This window comes from Mustelus asterias, chromosome 15, assembly GCF_964213995.1.
Source record: "Mustelus asterias chromosome 15, sMusAst1.hap1.1, whole genome shotgun sequence".
Lineage (NCBI taxonomy): Eukaryota > Metazoa > Chordata > Chondrichthyes > Carcharhiniformes > Triakidae > Mustelus > Mustelus asterias.
Window position 1 is genome coordinate 10,131,540 of NC_135815.1, and position 26,132 is coordinate 10,157,671.

The following is a 26,132-nucleotide window of genomic DNA, read 5'->3' on the forward strand; positions in this document are numbered from 1 at the left end:
GTATAAAAGCAAATTACTCTGGATGCTGGAATCTGAAACCAAAAGAGAAAATGCTGGAAAATCTCAGCAGGTCTGGCAGCATCTGTAAGAAGAGCAAGAGCTGACGTTTCGGCTCTTTGCTCTTCTTACAGATGCTGCCAGACCTGCTGAGATTTTCCAGCATTTTCTCTTTTGACATCATAACGTGATGGGTTCAGAAATCCAAAACTGCGCAATTTTAATAGGTGCTATCTGCAATACATGATGTATAGATTAGGGAGACTTTTTTGTCACTTCCTAGAGTTATTTTACTGAAAATGATCCAATCAACTGAAGCCCAATAAGAGGAGGAACACGGTAGCAGGAATGTGGACACGGCAGACAGAAATAATAAAGTTGTACCGTGTGGGCGTCAGATTTAACAAGGAAAGTAAGTGAAACTCACAAGAATTTCCCCATAATAAAGAATAGCTTTGGATCTCATTCAGAAAAGCTGACTTAATGAGAATACAGTAAAAGTACACAAAAGTACACAAGAACCGTAGCAAATTGAAAACAGACTTTTCTATATTTTACCAAATCTCTTATAACTGTTTAACCATATCAGCTCTAAAATTAACTTCTCTCTTGCTAGATTAGAAGAAAGTTGTTCCATTTCAGCTGTTCTCACATATAGAGATAATATTATTTATAATAAGCAAAATACTGCAGCGACTGGGAACTGAAACAAGATGTGGAGATGCCGGCGTTGGACTGGGGTAAACACAGTAAGAAGTCTCACAACACCAGGTTAAAGTCCAACAGGTTTATTTGGTAGCAAAAGCCACTATTTGCTACCAAATAAACCTGTTAGACTTTAACCTGGTGTTGTGAGACTTCTAACTGAAACAAGAACGGGGTTTGCTGGAAAAACTCTACAGGTCCACCAGTATCTATCAGCAGAGAAACAGCTAATGTTTCACCGCAATAGATTCTTCTTCAGAACTAAAAGGAGCGAGAATGTAAAAACTGCAATAAAAAGTAGCAACCTTAAGAACACAAGACGGGTGGCCGGGCGTAGGAGTGGGAGTTTTGCATTGAGGCGATACATGTGTGGAATATTAAAATGCTTAAAATGGCACGCAACAGGAAGGTTGGGTTATGATTGCTCACCACAAGCATGACCTCAATCTTTCTGTTGCATGCCATTTTAACTCAGCACCTTGCTCTCATGCCCACATGTCTATTCTTGGTCCTGTTGCAATGCCCCAGCGCAGCCCAGGGCAAGCTGTAGGAGCAGCATCTCATCTTCTGGTTAGGCATATTGCAGCCCTCAGGACTCAACATTAAGTTTGGCAACTAGATTTTGACCTATCTCCTTCATCTTAAAATCCCACTTTTCTAACTTTTTTTTTCCTTTTTATCGAATTTTTGGTTTTAGTTCTTTGCTGGTTTCTAAAACACCCCAATCCTCAGATGTGTAACTGTCTTCTGCAATATTAATTTTTTAATCTAATACTATCCCTAAATTCCTCAGTGAGCACTGGTGGGTCTTTGTTGCTGAGTTTTTGTTCTCCACGGAATATATTTTTGTTGGACATTTTGAATTATTTCTTTAAACGTATTCCACTCTTCATTTGCAGCTATACTTTATAAACTATTTACTTAATTTACCTTCACCAGTTCACCCTTCATACCTGTGTAATTGGCATTGTTTAAGTTTAAGATTCTTGATTTTGATTGGAGTATGTCACTTTCAAATTTGATCTGGAATTCAATGGTATTATGATCACTATTTCCCAGTGGAACTATTACTAAGACATTATGGGCAGGATTTTTACAGCCTCGCTTGTCCCAAAATCATAAACTCCTGCCCAAGGTCGACAGACCTTCCCATTGTCCGCCCCTCGCCCACTCCAATTCCTGTGTCAGGTGGGGTGGTAAAATTCAAGCCTACTAATGAACTAGTTCCAGTCTGTGTGAAGATAAAAGTACCCCACAATTATTACATTGCCTTTATTACAAGCTCCAATGATTTCTTGTTTAATGCACTGTCCAACAGTACAACTACTTTTAAGGGGCCTCTGACTACTCTCACCAGTGTTTTCACACTCTTTATTTTTTATCCTTTTCCAATTCAATCAAATCAAATCCAATTCAGAGTCTCAACAAGTTGAGACATTTCAGATCCAGGCTGACAAGACAGGGCGAGCGACCAAACCACCCTGTCCTGGGCCTGATCTACATGAGCCAAGCTGATTGGAGAAGGGGGAGGTTCCTCCTCCAAGACTTGAGCTCATTTGCATCTTAGCTAAAAGGCCGAGATGCCGCTTTTAAAAATTGCTTCATATGAAACATATGAAGCTTCAGTGTAACCTAATGACCTCAACCAAGCGCGGCCGACCATGGGCTGCCGACCATACACTTGATCTTAGCCAAAAGGCCGAGAAGCGATTACTATTTCTTTTCCTACTCATACTGATTCTACTTCATTGTCTCCTGAGGCCAGGAGCCTTCTCTCTAAAGTTCTTATGTCACCTTGTAGTATCAAGGCAACCTCACCTCCTTTGCCATTTCATCTCTCTTTCTAAAATATTGTTTCCCCTGGAATATTTATTTCCCAAGCCGAATGACCTTGTAATCATGTTTATGTAATGGCAATTTGATTTAAGTCATTTACCTCTATTTATGCCAAGAGTTTATCCATCTTATTGCAAATACCTTGCGCATTCAGATAAATAATTTATAATTTCATTTTTTTAACTTCTATTTCTTGCAATGAGCTCATTTGTTAATGGACGTTTTTTATTAAACCCTCTGTCCCTTTCTGCTTGCCTTTACCCACATTGCCCTTCCAATGTCTCCACCTCTCACTCTTTGGATTTCTAAATCGCCCTTCATCTCAACATCCTTCCTCCCCCCACAACCAACATTTTAGTTTAAAGCCTTGATCAGGGCCCTAATCGTACAATTGTGGCCAGAGCACTGGTCCCAGCCCAGTTCAAGTGTAGCCCATCCCAACAGAATAGCTCACTCTACCTGGAGTATTGATACCAGTGCTCCATGAATCGAAACTCCTCTTCCCACACCACTCCTTTAGCTTTTATTTCTCTAACCTGCTTGACCCTATGCCAAATGGTGCATGGTTCAGGTAACAATCCAGAGATTATTGCTGAAAAAGGAGACATGGTAATAAAGCTTTTTGTCTTGCACTCATCGAGTCATTTTGCAAGAAAATGAAAGTGAGATGGGACAGAGTTAATGAGGGGAAGGAGGTAAATCCAGGAGTTCACCATACTCAAATGGAAAATGGAGGTTAATACAGGCTGCTTGGATTCATATAACTTTTTTTTCATTTGTGGGACATGGGCGTCGCTGGCTGGCCACCATTTATTGCTCATCCCTAGTTGCCCTTGAAAGGTGGTGGTGAGCTGCCTTTTTGAATCGCTGCAGTCCATGTTCTGTGGGTTGACCCACAATGCCATTAGGGAGGGAATTCCAAGATTTTGACCCAGCGACTGCGAAGGAATGGCAATACATTTCCAACTCAGGATGGTAAGTGGCTTGGAGGGGAACTTGTGGTGTTCCCATTTATCTGCTGCCTTGTCCTTCTAGATGGAAGTGGTCGTGGGTTTGGAAGATGCTGTCTAAGGATCTTTGGTGAATTGCTGCAGTGCATCTTGTAGATTGTACACACTGCTGCTATTGAGCATCGGTGGTGGAGGGATTGAAGGTTTGTAGATGTGGTGCCAATCAAACGGGCTGCTTTGTCCTGGATGGTGTCAAGCTTCTTGGCTGGAGCTGCAGCCATCCAGGCAAGTGGGGAGTATTCCATCACACTCCTGACTTGTGCCTTGTAGATAGTGGATAGGCTTTGGGGAGTCAAGAGGTGAGTTACTCGCCGCAGTATTCCTAGCTTCTCACCGGCTCTTGTAGCCACTGTGTTTATGTGGCGAGCCCAGTTGAGTTTCTGGTCAATGGTAAGCCCAAGGATGTTGACAGTGGGGGATTCAGTGACGTCTACACCATTGAATGTTAAGGGGTGGTGATTAGAGCATCTCTTATTGGTGATGGTCATTGCCTGGCATTTGTGTGGCATGAATATTACTTGCCACTTGTCAGCCCAAGCCTGGATATTGTCCAGATCTTGTTGCATTTGAACATGGACTGCTTCAGTATCTCAGGAGTCGCAAATGGTGTTGAACATTGTGCAATAATCGGCGAACATCCCCATTTCTGACCTTATGATGGGGGGGAACTTGATGAAGCAGCTGAAGATTGTTGGGCCAAGGACACTACCCTGAGGGACTTCTGCAGAGGTGTCCTGGAGCTTAGATGACTGACCCTCCACAACCACAACCATCTTCCTTTGTACCAGGTATGACTGCAACCAGCAGAGAGTTTGTCCCCTGATACCCATTGATTCCAGTTTCACTAGGGCTCCTTGATCCCTCACATGGTCGAATGCAGCCTTGGTGTCAAGGGCTGCCACTCTCACCTCACCTCTGGAATTCAGCTCTTTTGTCCACGCTTGAACCAAGGCTGTAATGAGGTCAGGAGCTGAGTGACCCTGGCGAAACCCAAACTGGGCATCACTGAGCAGATTATTGCTGAGCAGGTGCTGCTTGATAGCACTGTTGATAACCCCTTCCATCACTTTACTGATGATCGAGAGTAGACTGATTGGGCGGTAATTGGCCGGGTTGAATCTGTCTTGCTTTCAGTGTACAGGACATCCCTGGGCAGTTTTCCACATTGTCGGATGCCAATATTGTAACTGTACTGGAAGAGCTTGGCAAGGGGAGCAGCAAGTTCTGGAGCACAAGTCTTCAGTACTTTTGCCAGAATGTTATCAGGGCCCATTGCCTTTGCAGTATCCAGTGCCTCCAACTGTTTCTTGATATCACGTAGAGTGAATCGAATTGGCTGGAGACTGGCATCTGAGATGCAAGGGACCACTGGAAGAGGTCAAGATGGATCATCCACACGGCACTTATGCCATTTGCAGATTGCTGCAAATACTTCAACCTTATCTTTTGCATTGATGTGCTGGGCTCCTCCATCATTGAGGATGGGGAAACTTGCATTGTTAGCAAAGTTTCTTAAAAGGGCAGAAATGATGACACTCCACCCCTCCCCCAAGGATGTTATGTTGGGAGATTCAGAGATGGTAAATCCATTGAATGTCAAGGGAAGATGTTTAGATTCTGACTGGTTACCAATCATAGAAAGAGCATCTCCTCCAATGGCTTTTCTTCCCATTCCACACCATTATCTCCAAAATCCCTCAATGACCTATGTTGTCCATCATCGAATTTTGATGTTGTGATATTATGATATCATAAAGAAACGCCTGATCAATCTCCATAAACATGCTGCTGAGACACAACTTTACTTCTCCCCCAGGTGTCAAATCCTCTCCAATGTGTTGCTGCTTGACAAACATTCAGGTAAAATCTTACGGGCTGCCAATGGTGGATTTGTAGGTGGTGGGGGCCCATGAAATTTCCTGGGTGGCATTCCTACCACTCTCCTGCCTGCCTTACATGGAAGGGGCAGATGAGGCCAGGGCGGTCAGCAATTAATGGCTGCTAAGGGCTGCCTCCTGCCCCATGCCTGAAAGAGGGATTCCAGAATGGGGCACATTATCCCGCTTGGGCCCCAGGTGGGTGATGGGATGCTTCCATTACTAACTGCTTTTTGAAATTGGGTGACCGCCCCCCCCATCTGCAAGTGCTCCCTCCCCAACTGCTCTTCATGATTCTCACCCCCAACCATCCCACTTATTGCTGCAAGGTCTCAAACCTTCGCATGTCTTGGGGTTTCGGCACCATGATTCTGGGGACTATTTGTAGTCCTAGCCGTGGCCATCACTCCTGGTGGTGTTGAGACTGCAGAGCTGCAGCCAATCAGATTGGCCAGCAGTTCTCTGAAGCAGAACATCTACCCGAGTAAGGGGCGGAAGTCTCGCCTCCAGCCAATCAACACTTCTTGCAGCATTAAGTTGCTGCAGGGCAGCCCTGATCAGCAGGGATACATTCACCATCCAATTCTCTAGTAGCAGAGAGGTCAACCCCGCCATTGGAAAAAATGATCTTGGATGAGTCAACATTTCTTTCAAACAATGGGGAAACTGAAACCAGCTCCTTTCAGTCCTGCCACAACCTCCATTCTCTTTTTATTGAGTCCATTCCTCTCTATTGTCTCTGTCACAGGATGGATCAGGATTGTTTACGATCTTAATGTCCTACTCTGGCACAAACTGAGCTTCAGATCCTAGATCCTCTCCATAAAGACTATATACTTCTGTTGTCTACAAACTCTCTCTCATTAAGTGTCGCCCACTCAGTTCTTGCAGACCTTCACTGGCACCCGGTCTCTCAGTGCCCAGTTTAAAATTCTCATCCTTGTGTTTAAATGGTCTCCCCCCATCATATTCCTGTAACCTCCTCCAGCCCTACAATCTCCTGGAAGATTTTGTTCGTCTGATTCTGACCTCTTGTGCATCGCCTTTTTCTTTGCTCCACCATTGGTGGTTATGTCTTTAGTCACCTAGTTCCCGCATTTTGGAATCGCATTTTACACAACCTGGGATTTCAGGAGTAGAATAAGTTCATGCCAAAAGGCAAGTACAACCATGGCAAACACATTAAAGGGTCCCACATTAGAAGTCACAACTCTAGTTAAATCACACCCATAACTCACTCCATGAATCCACACACCTGGTCTGCTCAGCTAGACTTCTTAAAGTTATAGCACAGTTTGACTTACTGGGCAAAATTGTCTTTCATTGTGTTCTTAAACTTTGCTGAACTTTACTCTGTATACTTGGATTTATTGCCTCCACTGCCAGACTTGCAATTTTTCCCCATTCTTACTCATTCCTGGTTCTGCTGCCATTAAATGTCATAGGATGTGAGTGTTTTGGGTTTTTTTACAACACTGCATGATTTAGATGAGGACAGAAAAAACGGTACCTGAAGTTTTTTTATCTGTCCCCCCAATACCCTAGGGCCGTTGGCGCATTCACAGATTTCTAGGCATGTCAGAGAGGTTTTGTCTTATTGGTGCTGCTTATAAGTTTATTTATTAGTCATTAAGTAAGGCTTACATTAACATTTCAATGAAGTTACTGTGAAATTCCCCTAGTCGCCACAGTCCGGTCAATGCACCTAACCAGCACTTCTTTCAGAATGTGGGAGGAAACCGGAGCACCCAGAGGAAGCCACGCAGACACGGGGAGAACGTGCAAACTCCACACAGACAGTGACCCAAGCCAGGAATTGAACCTGGGTCCCTGGTGCTGTGAGGCAGCAGTGCTAACCACTGTGCCACCGTGCCGCCCCCTGTGCTTCATCCCAAGTTTGCTTCATCGGCTTATTCGTGTTCTCCTATAGCATCCTGTACAACATGACAAAATACAGAATAACTCCTCATTCACCTCACCTCTGTTAGTGGGACATTGCTGCTCAAATTTGGCGACTTACGTTCTAAATTTCAAAAGTAATTAATTGCATGAAGCATACTGATAATTCAGTGTGACAAGTGCAAGTATTATTTACTTGCATGTTGGATAGATGCGGATCTAAAAGAAAGAATGCAAGACTACTGTTGTGCCATATTGCTTGAGGGTTGCTAACAGAGAAAGGAACTACTCCCTTCGTCAGAGAAAGCTGGGCTAACCAGGCTTCCGATCTGAGACAAAGCCGGAGGTAATAGACATTGCAGTTTATTTTCCGACATTCACTGTTTCAGCAAACAGGAGATGCAAATGTAAAGCAGTGCTGCTTTCACACAGATCTATTTTTTGCTAAAAATAATCGAGGAAAATAAACCCAATGACGTTTGCTTTGAGGGAAAATGATGATGGTCCAAGCATATGTTTTCCCTATTGATTGAACTAGAGCAAACACCCAGAATGTGCACTAGACTTGAGGCAAAGAAAATATGGCATTAAGTTATTTATCTTGGCATCTGTGAAGAAATGTAAGGCAGCCAAAGCAATAATGGCAAAAGCTATAATTCATGACATCTTTTCATTCTATTCCTCTTGATAGAGAACTGCAGAGTGTACAAATATTATATATATATATTTGATTTATATATTTACAGATATATTAAAAAAGCTAAATTAGTTTTAGTGCACTAGAGTTAATTTCAGAACTCATTAATATATAATAAAAATATCTGAAGAATATTCTCCCGTGCACAGATTGGTGGTAGCATGGTAATGTTACAGACCAGTAATCCAGAGGTCCGGACAAATGCTCCAGACACAAGAATTTTGATTTAATTTGATTACGTTCTGCACCCTCTCCTTTCCATTTCCCCTCTGTACTCTATGAATGGTATGCTTTGTCTCTATAGCCATCAAGAAACAATACTTTTCACTGCATCCCAATGCATGTGACAATAAAATCAAATCAAAATGCTCCAGAGGCAAGAGTTCAAATCCCACCCTGGTAATTAATAAATCTAGAACAAAATGCCAGTATTACTAATAATCGGCATGACACAACCGCATTGTTGTAAAAACTCACGAATGTCCTTTAGGGAAGGAAATCTGCCGTCCTTACCTGGAGTGGCTATTATGTGGCTCCAGGCCCACAGCAAGATGATTGATTCATTGCACTCTGAAATGGAGTTAGCAAGCTAGGCGGCCCACCACCACCTGCTCAAGGGCAAATAAGAATAGGCAATAATCGCTAGCCTTGCCAGCGATGCTCACATCCCAGAAACAAGTAATACCACAAAAACTATTAAGGAAGTAAACTTTATATGACCAACAAAAGGATACAGGAGTAGAAGTCATTCACTGCAGACAGGCAACTGATCTCCTGCGTGTCAGCCATCTTGAATTTGCCAACCAATCTGCTTTTGCTCTTCCTTTTGTAACTAGATAAACCAGATTTGTTACCAACAAATTATTGCTTTATCATGGCAATCCTGCTTCAAACAATTGTACACAAAAAATTTGCTACCTGCACAACAACTGACCTCTGAAAGAATTAAAATAAGGGAAACAATCCCTCCCTATAAATTTTTTATGTTGGGGTGTACCGTATTTAAACTCCGGAAATGTGCAGTGCTTTTTTTCTAACACATGATTGGCGTAAAAGCAAGCATGGGCATGGGCCAAAAGTTGGAGATGAAAAGCTGGAAACTGGGCCTCAGGCTGGAGGTTGATAACTGGTGAGCTACTGGCACCGGTTGAACATCAAGATGCAGCTGTGTAGACCACTAATTTGAGCCAACTGCCTCACCGACAGTGAACCTCAAGTAGGTTGTGAGTGGGATGGAAAGAAATGAGAGGGGGCCAGCAAAGGCCTGAGTAGGGGGAGTCGGGGTCCCTATTCTTCCTGGATCTACATGCAGTTAAACTGGAGAAGAAATTTTACCTGTTTGTGAATTTCTTTTTATTTATTAGTGTCACAAGTAGGCTGACATTAACACTGCAATGAAGTTACTGTGAAAATCTCCCAGTTGCCACACTCTGGCGTCTGTTCGGGTACATTGATGGAGAATTTAGCATGGCCAATGCACCTAACCAGCAGGTCTTTCAGACTGTGGGAGGAAACTGGAGCACCCAGGGGAAACCCATGTAGACAGGGGAGAGCGTGCAGACTCCACACAGACAGTGACCCAAGCCGGGAATCGAACTCAGGTCCCTGACGCTGTGAGACAGTAGTGCTAACCACTGTGCTACCGTAATGGACATGGCATCGCTGGAAAACATGAGGGGAGCAGCCCTGGGGTTCATAAACATGTACAGTGGGCATGGTGCCTAATTAAGGCAACAGCCTGGGATACCATTGTATAATCTGAGGCCAGTATTGTGCACATGGATTGCAAGTCCTGAGGGCATTGTACTTGGCTTAGTGAAATTGGTCCTTTTCACCTCTGTGTTCTGCCTGGGATTGAAGACCAATTTCTTCCCCAATATTATCTCTTGTTTGTAATGAAATAGTGATGCCTCTTGACACTGTCGAGCTATAACAAACTAGACATGCCTTAGCAGAGAATAGCTGTTATATTAGATGTGCGGGTTAGGTTGATTGGCCATTTTCTATTATACTGAAGGATTTGCTGGTAACATCCACTGGCCAAGTTACCTAATCTAAACTTTTGGCACATTGATGCAGGATGGTCTTTTACTATGTAAGAACAAAATACCTTGGACTGATATGTTGCTCTGGGTAAGATAGTCACTCTTAAATCAGAGAAAATGAAAAGTTGACACAGCCATCCAAGTAAGAGTAAACATTATCTTGCAGTCTGCATATCTTCACCCAAACCCCTCCTCCATCCCAATCCAGATCATCGTGTGCTATTGTCAAAGAACATGATAGTGAAACGCTGTTAATTAATAAGGTTTGCTATCTTACTGACCAGCTCATTTTCCATTTTTTATACTAATTCTCTGGATATGAAAGGGCGGCATGATGGCACAGTGGTTACTGTGTGGCACTGCTGCCTCCCAGTGCCAGGGACCCGGGTTCAATTCCCGGGTCGGGTCACTGTCTGTGTGGAGTTTGCACATTCTCCCCTTGTCTGCATGTGTTTCCTTCGGGTGCGCCGGTTTCCTCCCACAGTCCAAAGATGTGCGGGTTAGGTTGATTGGCCACGTTAAATTGACCCTTAGTGTAAGGGGGACTAGCTAGGGTAAATGGGGTTACGGGGATAGGACCTGGATGGGATTGTGGTCGGTGCAGACTCGATGGGCCAAATGGCCTCCTTCTGCACTGTAGGGATTCTATGTGGACGATGTTGGCAAAGTCAGCATTTATTGCCCATTCCTTTTTCCTTTGGCGTCGTCGTGTTGGCGGCAGCAGAAAATGGCTGTGGAGCGATGTGGAGAAACTCTGAAATGGCTGGGGACGAGGGGGAGAAAGAAGGAAAGAAAATGGGGGAGGGGATGGAAACAGTTGAAGCAGCCGCGGGGAGGCAGGGCGGGAATCATGTGTGGGAACGGAGAGAGAGGTGCGTGGGAGAGTTCAGAAATTGTGGCACAGTAATACAGAGAAAGGAAGAAAGCTTTGGAGAAAAAACATTGGTGAAATGAGCAGGATATTCAGTTTGACAGGTTAAAATTGGGGATGCGAAACAGAACAAAATTGGATGAGTGTCGAGATCTTGGAAGGCTGGAGCAGGGCACAAGGAAAGCGAGGAGCGATGCAATGGAAGAACTTGAAAATAAGGAGGCTGGTGGGTGCCTGGAACTCACTGCCGGGGGAGGCAGTGGAAGCAGATACGACAGTGAGTTTTAAGTGGCGTCTGGACAAATACATGAATAGATTGGGAATAGAGGGATATTATCCCCGGAAGGGTAGGGGTTTTAGTTCAGTCGGGCAGCATGGTCGGTGCAGGTTTGGAGGGCCGAAGGTCCTGTTCCTGTGCTGTAATTTTCTTTGTTCTTTTTCTTTGTTCTTTGAACCAGTTGATCTTTTCTGGAATATTAAGCAAATTTGCGGTTTGTACCGGAATAATATTAAATGCCTTCCACCGTGTAGGTGATATATCCCCATCCTAGCCAGGATGGACAAGCAGGAGAAGGATCAAGTCTGAAGTTGCAAAAAGGAGGAGGGGTTAATTTAAACAGCACTAATTTCTCCTCTCACCATTCATTCATTGAACAAAAACATATTTTGATTTTTTTCCCTCCTTATTTCCCAACCCTCTCAGTTTTGGCACTATCCAATTTTCTATTAATAACCTGATGAATTTTCTATTGAACCACCTGATGAAAGAGCAGCGCTCCGAAAGCTCGTGATTCCAAATAAACCTGTTGGACGTGAACCTGATATTGAGAGACATCTTACTGTGCTCACCCCAGTCCAATGCCAGCATCTCCATGTCATCACTATTAATAGCCTCACAGCAGACTCAGATAGGATGGACTCAAAGGGTTAATCTATTCGTACACACTCAAAACATGAAAGGACGGTTGCAATGTTTCCTCGACACTCAGACAGCAAAGAGAGGGATAGAGAAAAGAAAGATTTACAGTGCAAACACCACGGAGAAAATAAATATTGTTTCACACAGGGGCCAGAGACCAGAAAATCCAACAAGCTATTCCTTCACCGAGGTTGATGGGCTGAAAAGCAATGCTGTATAATTCACTTTTCTGGTGGTGTTAACCACGTGGTGAGATAGGCATGCAGAGATGTCTTGTAGGCAATGGTACCGGATTTCCAGCAGAAGCAGTGTACATGGGGTAGGCGTTCAACCTGGACAGAGCTCCTTTTCTATGAAGCAGCCAGTTAGATGGTAAACAGAGAACTGAGCTTTGCAGTTTAGCATGGCAATATTACTGGTTCCACAAGCCAGAGGCCCATGTCATGCGACTCTTATCTTTCCATACTGACTTTGACAAAGGATCTGCATCCATCATTTGGTTCCCCAAGGTTGTTAAATGTCTCAACCATTAAGAATTGAAAGAAAGGTTGTGGGACCCTTTGACTTAGCAAACCTGCTGGCCAACCTGGGTTATAAAATGTAGATGGCCTTTGTAAAGCTCTCTTTGAATTTGGCCTGTGCAACCCACAAGGTGTTGTTTGTGGCTCCCCTGAGACAGCAATGTGCAGGTTTCCCTTATATTGCCAGATAGCTTCTTTTGTTCCGGCGTCACAGACATAGATTCAGCCATTTTAAAGATCTTTGTTCAATCTTTAAAAAAATTCAAAATAGCCATGATGGAACGTCTATATATTTTATAAAAATCTGCAGTCAGATCTTAGTCTCATACAGTCCTCATGGTCTCAGAGAAACTGGCACGGTGGCACAGTGGTTAGCACTGCTGCCTCTCAGCACCAAGGTTCAATTCCCAGCTCGGGTCACTGTGTGGAATCTGCATGTTCACCCCGTGTCTGTGTGGGTTTCTCTCCGGGTGCTACGGTTTCCTTCCACAGTCTGAAAGATGTGCTAGTTAGGTGCATTGGCCATGCTAAATTCTCCCTCAATGTACCCGAACAGGCCCCAGAGTGTGGCGATAGGGGATTTTCACAGTAACTTCATTGTAGTGCTAATGTAAGCCTACTTGTGACACTAATAAATAAACTTAAAACAAAATTGAACTCTATTTCATTTTTTCTATGTGGTCTTATGAAGGAAAAACAGAAGGTATATGCATCCATTCTCTCATTCACACTGGCACATCAGACACATATGGATGTTCCTTGCTGTATTTTGTTTTGAGGTTTACATCTAGGTTGGTGCATCAGCAAGGATATTCTCCTGTCCTGGGATGTGAAATGCTTGGGTGACCTGGGAAGATCCAAAGTTGTCTTTATGGGAAGTCTCATAAGTGTTGGAGTTGGGGGGGCGGTGTATTTTAAAAGGCACAAATTTCTCGTCTCACCGCCCATCCGCAAACAGATGTATTTCCCGACCTCTGAAGAAAAGATAGCATGACAAATACTTAAACTAAGAAGAACCTTCTCTCTTTAGTAATTATTGCTATTTACATAGCTTTAGAGATTCTGTGTAATTCCTCTGCAATAGTGCTGTTTTATATGACCAATGTTTTTAAGCTCTCGTGTAGTGAGGATAGCTTTGACTTTGTGCCAAAGGGTAAAAGGGTCATAGTGAATCAGCATCTCTGCTGATGTTTATTTTTATTAACTTTTTAAAAAATTTTGATTCAATGGAAATAAATTTGAGACATAAACCAGGCTGCCAAACAAGATGCCGGCTGATCTTCAATTAACCCCTTTGGGAGAGAGAGACAGAGCAAGATAGAGGCTTAACTACAAGCATCTCTCAGAGTTCTATACAGCTGCAGTCTGTAGACCACCCAATTTTAAATTGATTATTTCTTAGTAACGAGTGAAATTACAAAAACAAGTTCATACCCAGAAGAATGCTTTTGGCAGCCAAATTAAAACGCAACGCCAACAAGCACTCATGTATTAGTGTGTGCATCAGCGGATAAACTATTAATTAAATACTTAACTAGTACCAAGGGTAAGTCAGTAAGTTGCAGTAAACCCTAGGAAACTGGACTGTGCTCTCAGCTCAAAATTATTACACACTGAGGACTAAGGGTGAAGATACTATTACTTCACATTTCAGAGAAATAAACACTCAAGTGAGTTTAGCAGCATGACAGTATTATGGATCCCTTATAAGGTTGTGGCAGTATATCGGAATCGAATACAGAAGCAGGCATTTTCACCCATCATGGCTGTGTCGGATCTTTTGAAAGAACTATTGAATTAGTCTCACACTCACACTAGGGGCGGCACGGTAGCACAAGGGGCAGCACGGTAGCACAGTGGTTAGCACTGCTGCTTCACAGCTCCAGGGTCCCGGGTTCGATTCCCGGCTCGGGTCACTGTCTGTGTGGAGTTTGCACATTCTCCTCGTGTCTGCGTGGGTTTCCTCCGGGTGCTCCGGTTTCCTCCCACAGTCCAAAGATGTGCGGGTTAGGTTGATTGGCCAGGTTAAAAATTGTCCCTGAGATGTGTAGTTAGAGGGATTAGCGGGTAAATATGTGGGGGTAGGGCCTGGGTGGGATTGTGGTCGGTGCAGACTCGATGGGCCGAATGGCCTCCTTCTGCACTGTAGGGTTTCTATGATTCTCCTGCCTCTTTCCTCCTAGCTCTGCAAAGCTTGCCTTTTCACGTATTTGTCCTTTTGGAAGTTACGATTGTACCTGTTCTTCCACCATCTTTTCATTACATTTCAGATTCTAACAATCTCCTCACCTCCCTTATTATCTTAAATCTGTGCCCTCTGGTTACCAGGGATGGACAATAAATGCCAGCCAGTCAGCAACGCCCATGTCCCATGAATGAATAAATAAAACTAACCCTCCTATCAGTGGAAACAGGTTCTCCTTACTTATTCTAACAAAACCCTTCATGATTTTGAGCATTTCTACTAGATGTCCACTTGACCTTAAACAGAACATTTTTATAACTACTAAAATGTTCATTTGGAAAATAATTGCAACATGAACCATATTCCACGCAATAAATACTAGTACTTGGATAGCTTTGCTGAAAAGTCATTGGTTTATCCAAGCTTTTCTCTGGATTGTGTCCAGGTTATACCTCATATTCAGAAAAGAAAAACAATCATTAAAACACAACTTGGAGGCAACCATCTGGTAAAGGATGATTCCAAAAATATATGACATGTTCAACTCTTGTAGTCACATGCAAGTCACAATATGTTCCTCAAGAAATTTTAGGAAATCCAGGTGCGGACAACCAAATTAGACCTGCCAACTAACCAGTCATTCCTCAGCCTCATCCATTCTCATAGGCTTGGAAAGTATTATCAGTGTTACCAAATCCTGTCTCGCCACTGCTTTTACGGAAGTGTGATCCATTTATTTTATAGAAATCCCTCCATTAAAACCGCAGAGTGCGAAATTTGGTGTGTGCACATGAAGCATTCACAGAGTAACTTTGCCAACAGTAATTTTTAGTCTGTGGGTCGTCGCGTTACACTTGTAGGAGATCTATAACTCTTTCATCGGACTCAGCACTGTCTGTGATGTATTAGGCCCTCAACGTCAATTATCTGGACAGTGGGGGGGGGGGGGGGTGGAGTTCACTAAGTTGTTATTTGGAGTCCAATTTCTTTGAGCTTTTTCAAAAACACAGTGTCACAGTGATTAGCACTGCTGCCTCACAGCACCAAGGACCCAGGTTTGATTCCCAGCTTAAGTGACTGTCTGTGCGGAATCTGCACATTTTCCCCATGTCTGCGTGGGTTTCCTCCGGGTGCTCCAGTTTCCTCCCACAGTCTGAAAGATGTGCTGGTTAGGTGCATTGGCCGTGCTAAATTCTCCCTCAGTGTACCCGAACAGGTGCCGGAGTGTGGCGATTAGGGGATTTTCACAGTAACTTCATTGCAGTGTTCATGTAAGCCTACTTGTGACACTAATAAATAACCTTTAAACTTTAAAAACATTTTCAAATTGAGATTGGGAAGGGTATTAATAAGGAAATGATGATACACTCAGTCCAACTCCACCAACAATCCCCACCGACTACAACTTGTGATATTTTCCAGTTTCCAGGCTTTCTGAAGCCAGTCAGCTTCTCAATTTCGTAAGCTTTTGTACAGGAAGTCAATAATAATTTTCAATTAAATTTAATATTCCTGGGTTACCCTCCCTTTCTTTCTCAAACATATGGGCTGGGATTTTCCAGCTCTGACGTGGCAAATCCGGCGAGCAGGTCAAATGTCCATTGACTATGGTGGCACTGGTAAATCGCGCCAGCAGGTGGGACTGGAAGAGCCCACTGATGCTCCCACTCCATCCCCATTAGAACTGTAGCCAATAAGTCAAGGTACAAAATTAGTAGCTCATTAAGGAATTTTCAGGCAATTTGGATGAAGAGACAGGAATGCTATCTTCACCATACAGCACCCTGATAGTCTGGCAAAATTGGCATTCTGCTAAACACTAAACATCTTGAGTAACCACACAAATCCATCTTATGAAGAAAGCATGAAACGGTTGGCCCAATAACCAAGTGTTTCTAAGAATGAGAGGAGATCTGACTGAAACATATCCTGATAGGACTTGACAGATAAAAGCAAAATACTGCAGATGCTGGAATCTGAAACAAAAACAGAAAATGCTGGAAAACCTCAGCAGGTCTTACAGCATCTATGGGGAAAGAATAGAGCCAACATTTCGTGCCTGGATGACCCTTCGTCAGGATTTGATAGATATTTCCTCTGCGGGGGAGACTAAAACTAGGGGACATAGTTTAAAAATAAAAGGGCTCCCTTTTAAGACAGAGGGAAGAGAAACTATTTCTCCCAAATGGTCGCTGGTGTGTGGAACTTGCTTCCCCAGAAAGTAGTGGAGGCTGGTTCTTTGAATTTGTTCAAGGCTGAGTTAGACAGATTTTTGATAGACAAGGGAGTCAAATGTTATGGGGCAGATGGCAAAGTGCAGCTGAGACCACAACCAGATCAGCCATGATCTTACTGAATGGCGGAGCAGACTGAAGTATCAAGTGGCCCATTTCTACCTCAATGTTCCTGTAAAATAGCAGATGACAGAATACCATCAAATTCTGGGTAGCTTCTAAAACATAGTTTTTTCAGAATGTCAACAGTAATATTCTTTCACTGACTCACCAAGCAACAGCCTTGTAGGAAGAATGACTCAATCTTCAAGGCAGTGTTAGCCATGTAATTCTGAATGATGGTTGGAACTATCTCCAAGATGAAAAGAGTCAGCCACATCAGTGTGACAGCCAAAACAGGCAAAGTGCCCACATTGCGTGCGTCAAAAAACACTTCCAGCTGTTGTCAAACCATTAGCATCAAGTGCGATTTCAACAACTCATGTTGCAAAATCGTAATTGGAACTGTGATTACAATAATTGAGAATGGCTTTCTGTTCGTAAACAACATCTTCTCAACTTGCCAGTTAGTAATGCAGATCAGCACAGTGATCTAGAGACATGTGGGGTGGAATTCGCCCAAAAAAATTCTAAGTGTCAAATTTGTGTGAAAACTGGAGTAAATCACGGTGTTTTTTCAGTGGGAGTTTAGCGAAGAATCTTCTATACTCTGTGCATTGCTACGTGCACCAGCATGAATATCGTTAGAAACCAGTGGGCCATTCCCGCTGGAGAGGCCGGCAACATAGCGCTGAGCGGGCCACAGTGCATGTGCCGATCTGTCAGTGCCGAGATTGGAGCATGCGCAGTGGTCCCTGTCTGCCGGCCTCCCGATTGGTGGCCAGCTCGATTGCTGGGGATCGGACACCACTAAAAAATTAGCGCAGCGGGATGGGAGAATCGCCCCCATAATGTTTTGAGAACTGGTTCCAGTTTGGTTCAAAACCCTGGACTCCACAGAGATTTATGGTTTATGACGAATGCCAGCAGGCAGTAAAAGATACCCGTTTGTGGCCTCTGCCCATTTAGAGAACCGTCCCTGCATAAACTGAGGCAAATGATAACCTGAAGATCCTTGATGGTGCGACTATTTAGCAGGAAGCCAATTTTATGATCAAGTTCATCCAATGAGACCTTTGGGTCTTTCTGAGTCCACCTTATCAGGTTTGGTGTAAGAATGTAGACCAGGATCTTTTGGTCCTGCTGCCACCAAAATTCAATGTAGTTTTGACCGCACTCCAAATCTTTTGGTCCCACCCGTGACTAGAAAATTCTGACAATAAAAACAGAAAAATAGGAGCAGGAGGAGTCCGTAGGCCTCTTAGGCCTGCTCCGACATTCAATAGGATTATGACTAATCTTCTACCTCAATTATGATTATGACTAATCTTCTACCTGGAGGCAAACTCGTTGGGGTCTTTTAAGAGACTTCTGGATGAGTACATGGGATTTAATGGGATTGAGGGCTATAGATAGGCCTAGAGGTGGGGATGTGATCGGCGCAACTTGTGGGCCGAAGGGCCTGTTTGTGCTGTGACTTTCTATGTTCTATGTTCAATTCTCTCTACTTCAATTGGGAAGGTACGGTGACACAGTGGTTAGCACTGCTGCCTCACAGCACCAAAGACCCGGATTCAATTCCAGCCTTGAGTGTCTGTGTGGAGTTTGCACGAGAAAGCGTCCTTTCTGGTTGTATTACCGTTTGGTATGGGCTCCTGCTCTGTCCAAGACTGCAAGAAATTACAAAGGGTTGTGAATGTAGCCCAGTCCATCACGCAAACCAGCCTCCCATCCATCGACTCCGTCTACACTTCCCACTGCCTCAAAGAAACATCCAGTATAATTGAGAACTTCAAGCACCCCGGACAAACGCCCTTCCACCTTCTTCCATTGGGAAAAAAGAAACAAGAGCCTGAGGTCACATACCGACCAACTCAAGAACAGTTTCTTCCCTGCTGCCAGGCTTTTGAATGGACCTACCTTATATGAAGTTGATCTTTTTCTAACCCTAGCTATGACTGTAACACTACATTCTGCACCCTGTCCTTTCTTTCTCTATGAATGGTATGCTTTGTCTGTATAGTGCGCAAGAAACAAAACTTTTCACTGTATACTAATACACGTGACAATAAAAATCAAATCAAAGTCTGCATGGGTTTCCTCCAAGTGCTCCGGTTTCCTCCCACGGAACAAAGATGTGCAGGTTAGGTGGATTGGCCATTCTAAATTGCCCCTGAGTATCCCAAAATGTGTAGGCTAGGGGAATTAGCAGGGTGAAAACGTGGGGTTTCGGGGATAGGGCCTGGGTGGATGACAATCCTGCCATCCCAGGAATCAGTCTGGTGAACCTTCTGATCCCGTTGATATTTTCTAAGTGCCCTGACATCACATCCTTTATAATAGACTTTAGCATTTTTGCCATTACTGATGTTAGGCTAACCGGTCTGTATTTTCCTGCTTACTTCCTTTCTCCCTTTTTAAATGGCGGGGTTACATTTGTCACCCTCCAATCTGCCGGAACTGTTCCACAATCTACAGAATTTTGGAAGATGATAACCAACACATCCACTATTTCCATGGCCATTTCCTGAGATGTAGATTATCAGACTCTGGGGATCGATCAGCTTTCAGTCCCATTAATTTCTCCAATACTATTTTTCTAACAATACCAATTTCCTACAATTCCTCCTTCTCACTAGACCCTGGATCCTTCAGTATTTCTGGAAAGTTATATGGGTCTTCTCCTGGTCTGTGAACATAACTAAGAACTTTGTTTGCTTTGGCTGTAATCTCACAGCATTAGTCATGAATCTTCAGAGATCAGTGTACTGTAACACCCAGCTCTCCCTCTCTCTCACCACTGGCTTCAATTCTATTCCCTGTAGGGTGCATTTATTGCATTTATATTTAGCATTGGACTAATTGACTAGAGTAAAACTGTATTTTCATGAGTTAAACACCAGAGCGAGAACTCCACCACCTTGCCCATCACAGAATCGACACTGGCGAGCCTCCGACAATGGCAATCTCCATTGTAAATAGCAAAGGTCCTATCATCGACCTCTCTTTTAAAATTTATTAGAGTCACAAGTAGGCTTACATCAACACTGCAATGAAGTTACTGTGAAAGTCCCCTAGTCGCCACACTCCGGTGCTTGTTCGGGTACACTGAGGGAGAATTTAGCATGGCCAATGCACCGAACCAACACATCCTTCGGACTGTGGGAGGAAACCGGAGCACCCGGAAGAAACCCACGAAGACACGGGGAAAATGTGCAGACTCTGCACAGACAGTGACCCAAGTCGGGAATTGAACCCAAGTCACTGGCGCTGTGAGTCAGCAGTGCTAACCACTGTGCTACCGTGTAGCCTAACTGCAATATTGAGCCAGTCAGGAGTTGAATCTGGAACCTTCTGATCCGTAGTCAGACATGTTATCCATTGCGTCGCTGGGACCAGTCTTCAAGTAAATCCACATCCGTCAGCAACAATGTTCTGCCAAGGGACAGTCAGACAATTCTAAACTAAGTGCCGCACACTACCAAAAAGTTTATAAGCTTTTACTTTGTAAAGAAACCTCTTCGGAGGTACACTTTATCGAAACCTTTAAGAAAGTCCAAGAAGGTGATATCTACCATTTTACTCTCAGCCACAATCCAGCAGAGTTCTTCAAAACTTGAATTACACACTCTTCCTTGTGCATTTGATAGTTGCCTTTGGTCAATCCTTCCTCTTTCCAAATTTTCTTCTTTCATTCTAGAGAACCTATTTATGACTCTCGTCATTCTCTGAGACCTATGTAATGCTCCTCACTCTGTTATAGCATTCTTTTCACTGACCTGGATCTCCTGTCCTCTCTTTTCACATGAGTGATTGCTGTCTTTGTCCCCTCCTGGGACGTGATCCCTATTATCTTTCATTTGCTGGCTTCCATATAACTACCATCAACCCCTCATCTTTGCCCTATCTTCCCCACCAACTGTTAGGAAACAATTTTTTTTAAAAAGTAATTTATATTTGTATCGTGTGCATTGGGCATAAGATATAGTTCTAAGTTTAAGCTTAATTTACATTCCTGTATTTGAGTGTTAAGGAAACTGCAGTTTTTGTTTCACTTTAAAAGATGCCTGCATTTTAATGAAGTTTTCAGGGAATTAAAAAACTGAGATAAATAAATAACAAAGAGGCCACAGGGAACCGAGGTGGCTTTGTTCAGTTGAAAGAATGTAACCAAGTTGGAAGCAGCTTTTCATAGAATCTGCTGGAACAGGCATGGAGAGAGACCGCAGAGAGTAGGTCTCAAAATGAGGAAGAGGGCCCAAGAAGACATTCTAGTCAGAGGAATAAGGAACAGGAATCTGGAAAACGGTTCTTGTTCAATGAATTTCAGAGTTTGAGGCAAAGACTCCAAAGACAAAGCAGCAGGAAGCAGGCATAAAGTGAAGTGGGCTTTCAAGGTGACCAGAGGGATGGTGACTCCTTACTACGGGTCTGTGGAGCAGTGGTGTTCAGTTGGCAAGGCTGGGTATCTGAGACAGAGTGCTTGGAAGGTGAAGCTTGAATGTACACTGGATCCAGAGGAGAGGAACAACAGAAGGAGAGGTCAAAACCCTGGGGGTAGATCATTGGTGAAGACATCCAAGAGAAAGCATGATTTGGGAGAAGACGCCAAGGCATGTTCTTCAAGAGCAGAGATTGGAAACCCTCGTGTGAAAGACAGAGGAGGGGGGGGGGCGTGGAGTTGTTTGTGTGGCATCTGCCACTTGGTTTCACAGTGTGCTGTATTTGACCACAGGTCATCTAATGGTTTACAAGGACTGTGTACTTACAGTGAACATTTGAATAGAAGATAGATTTTATAAATTATGTTTTCCTTACAAAGCTGTATATATCTGTAATGAAATAGTTCGGATGAAGGTTTGGTATAATATAGTTCATCTTGTTTAATAAATGTTTTATTCTTTTGTTAAAAGTTCATCAGTAGACGCTGTGACTCTGTTCAGTAACTGTCCTCCACGTCTCTAAATGAATAATAAAAGTTAGGATCAATCAAGCCAGGTTACGCTCTGGGTTCTGACTTGTCCAGTAGTACATAGAACATAGAACATTACAGTGCAGTAATGGTGAGTGACTTAAACCAAGTGAAATAGTAGGCATGGGATGAGGTGAGATATTCCCAATGCCAAGAAAGAGGCCAATGGAAAGAGAGGACAGCGATGGCATGGATTAAAATCTCAATGCAAAAAGCAAATCGACAGAAATGTGTCAAGGGTGAAAGATGTGAACATTTTTCAGAGAAGAATCATAGAATCCCTACAGTGCAGAAGGAGGCCATTTGGCCTATCGAATCCGCACCAAGAACAATCCCACCCAGGTCCTGTCCCCGTAACCCTTTATATTTACCCCACTAATCCCTTTAACCTATGCATCCCGGGACACTAAGGGACAATTTAGCATGGGCATTCAACCTAACCCGCACATCTTTGGAGTGTGGAAGGAAACTAGAGCACCAGGAGGAAACCCACGCAGACACAGGGAGAACGTGCAAACTCCACACAGACAGTGACCCATGCTGGGAATTGAACCCGGGTCCCTGGTGCTGTGAGGCAGCAGCGCTAACCACTGTGCCACCGTGCCACCAATTATTTGGAACAATAATTTTAGGGTGATAAGCTTAAGGTTCTTTTCATGTTAGATCAGTTAAAGGTATTTTCTTAGATTGAATCTCCACTCACCTGATAAAGGAGCAGCGCTCCAAAAGCTCATGATTCCAAATAAACCTGTTGGACTTTAACCTGGTGCAGTGAGACCTCTTATTGTGCCCACCCCAGTCCAACGCCGGCATCTCCACATCAAACAAAATAATATCACTCAAAAGATATTCATTTCAAAATAAACTTGCACTAACCTTCTAATATCATCTCTGCTTATATCCAAATTGTATCGATGTAGCTGAAACTCTGACCCAGACGAGAACAAGATAAATTTGTCCATATAATAGAACTGAGCCGATCGTGCTGGCTTTGAAAATGTCTCACCTCCCTGGTAATAAACAGAGAAAAAGAGAAATTGTCTCAAAGATAGAAATGCAGAAAACAGCAGTGTGCTGTTTTCTGCGTATTGTTGCTTGGGTTATATATATCATGATTTGAACATTTCAACTGTATTATTAGTAAACAGGGTAAAAATCCTACTGAATTCACATGTTTAGGCCAGAATTCTCTGCAGGTTTCCCAGGGACGTAGGGTGGCTTCAAGCTGGTGGTTGGAGGCAGTCAGTGACAATAGATAGAATGAAGGGTCTGAAGTGTGGGTCCAAAGTTGGGCCCTGTGGGTCACACCAGGGTACTGGCTGGCAGAGGGAACATTCACAGTCATAGGGCGGTTGCGGGGTGGGGGGTGGTTTCTTTCAGATGAGCGGCAGGTCCGGTCAGAGGTAGGGATATTGATGGTCTGGTAGGGTAGATCAGAGGATCTAACAACGACTCTAAGGAAGATGCTGGGCGGGGGAGGGGGGGTGGGTGCCAGGATCTGACGAGGACTCTCGACAGAGATGGGAGTAGGCTCAGGTGGGAGAGATGGCATGTCCACTTCCACAATGGCAGGGTCCAAGGTGATTGGGGGATGGGGGGTAGGTTCAAAGGTTACAGAGGGAAGGTCTCAAGGGTGATGGAACCAAAGTGGAAGGTGACAGGAGGCTAGAGAGTCACATGTCGCAATTTGAGGGTCATTCGCACTCAGTAACTGGCCAGGCCATGTCAAAAACTTATTTGTAACTGCCGGGAGTGCACATCCAAATGGGAGGAGGCCAGTGTTGGGTGGGTGGAGTTTTAGGTGTGGATAGAAAATGCTCTGTAGCATGGATGAAATCCACTTTTTCACCACCGACTGCCTTCAGGACTACAAGGGTGACGTGTACCCAATGCCTTCGAACATCATGCCAATGAGTTCATCAGGTTCACCACAGGAGAGCCGGGCAGCCAGGGCAATGGGATTCATGGCCATAGCTCACTTCCCGAGAGTGAAAGGGTTCATTGAATTAATTCATGCTGCCATGAGAACTCCCTTGGAATAACCAGCTCCATATGCGAACCACAAGGTGCTCTGCTCTCTAAATGTTCGACCAATCTGCGACAACAAATGAAAAATCGTACAGCTTCATTTCTCAGTCAGTTCTCATGATCCGTGCTCTCATGGTACCTGCAGCTTCCTGAGCTTGACAAGGCCCCTGTCCAGACTGACAGCAAGGGGTCCTCCAATGGAAGCCCACATTATTGTACATATTTCATGTGCCCACCACCAGCCCTTTAAATTTTCACGTGAATCATGTGGGCAGCGGCTCCTGTGATGAAAGTAGAAGTGATGCCCACTTCCAGTTCCACTGTCAGAAACTGCACTCCATGGATTAAATTCCCCCCCAGTGTCATGAATGTGGCGCATCAGGAGAATGTTTTAACAGAAAAGTGGAAAAGATTCAGGCAAAAGCTAGTGATGGTAACTCCTTTGAAAAAGGGCAGGATCAAACCACAGTTTACAAGGCTCTGCAGCTACACAGTTCTCATGTCAGATTAGAGTTGAACTTGATAAATGAAACAGAAGTGCTGAAATGGTAAATGGACATGACACTGTGTCTGCAAGTTGGTTCATGTTTTATAATGATTAACATCTGACCATTTTACCGCTGTGGTGTACAATTTTTATACAACTGGAGAAAAAGAGGTGGAAGAGTGTCTGTTTAAGAGTAGGATCGAATAACAGAAGAACCAGCAAAGACAAGCTCATAAACACGATGGTTTCTGTGCTCGGGAAATCATGGAAATATCATCTTGTCTGAGTGCAGAATTGTGACTGAATAATGTGGGTTCTTAATGGTCCATTAACAACCTGGAATTCAGTCAATCTTGGGAAGAGTGAGTGGGAAGGAGAGGTTTGAGGCTAGTCTCTCTTTGGGACTTCTATTCTGTGGCTGGTGAGCTCCCTCAGGAGGTTAAATAAATTACGTACAGCCAAGTATTCACAAGTAAAATACACTCTGTGGGTAGAGTAGGCCTGTTTAGTATATCATTTTTGTAAATGCGCTTAAGTTTCTCCAAATTAAAATTCTCAACGGTAACTAGACTTTCTGCCCATCAAATACTGACTACGTACAACTAAACATGCATAGATCCTACCACCTATCCTCAAGATCTTTGTCTCAGAGTGAGTTACGAGATTGCGTTGCCAATATGGAGCCAACCTTACAAATGTCCATAATGAATTGCATATGCCTTTAGAAAAGCTGCTTTAATTTTTATTTGGTTTGGCGATCAATGTAAGCGAAAATAGTTTTTATTAATAAACATTTGTAAAATTCTCCCATTCCAACATCCAGCCAATCGACCATTCTGGCTTTCAGCATACATATGGCATCTGCTACGAATAAGTACATACTCACCAGGTTGGGCCAATAGTATCTTGGATTCTTACTGAGCACTCAGTTTGTGTGATCAATTATGAGGCCTTTTTTTTTTAAAAAAGCATTAATTCAGCGATTGCATCTATTGTTCTGGACCAGGACCAGACAGATCAGTATTACCTTTTAAATCTAATGGTTATATGCTTAATTCACTAACGCAGATCAACTCCACATTATGTCATTCAAAAGTAACATCAGGTTCAACATAAATATATGTGAAATTGTGCAAAACAATTTGGGATTTTGCTACACTGAGTAATTCACTGGTTCCAGATTATGAGGCCCATGAGTCACATTATTGTGCACAGATGCTGATTCTATGTACCATGCTAATTTTAAAAAAGTTACCTCACTATCATAGTGGTCACCCTGGATTGGTCCAAAGTGACGTAATGGAACTATAATTCATTTAGAAGGATGCACACAGCTGTCAAAAGGAAAGTTGCAATAATTCACTCAAACGGATTATTTTTTGATTTCATATTCAGGTAAATTATCACTCAGAGAAATAGGATTTAGTTTTTTTTAAAGTTTATTTATTAGTGTCACAAGTAGGCTTACATTAACAATGCAATGATGTTAGAATCATAGAATCCTGCAGTGCAGGAGGCCTTTCGGCCCATCGAGTCTGCACCAACCACAATCCCACCCAGGACCTATCCCCATAACTCCATGCATTTACCCTAGCTAGTCCCCCTGATACTAATGGGCAATTTAGCATGGCCAAGTCGCCACACTCTGGCGCCCGTTTGGGTACGCTGAGGGAGAATTTAGCAAGGCCAGTGCATCTAACCAGCACGTCTTTCAGACCGTGGGAGGAAACCAGAGCACCCGGAGGACACC

General features: G+C 43.5%; 1 protein-coding gene across 1 annotated transcript in view; it reads right to left on the reverse strand.

The window, feature by feature from the left end:
* The window catches only part of wdr27 (WD repeat domain 27), a 411,108-nt gene that overhangs the window by 338,643 nt on the left and 46,333 nt on the right, over window positions 1-26,132 (reverse strand). Inside the window, exons 19-20 of the mRNA XM_078230640.1 lie at window positions 22,744-22,877; window positions 8,756-8,853 (exon numbers count right to left, since the gene is read on the reverse strand). Of these exons, the coding sequence (XP_078086766.1) occupies window positions 8,756-8,853; window positions 22,744-22,877 (232 nt within the window). The remainder of the gene's footprint in view (window positions 1-8,755; window positions 8,854-22,743; window positions 22,878-26,132) is intronic.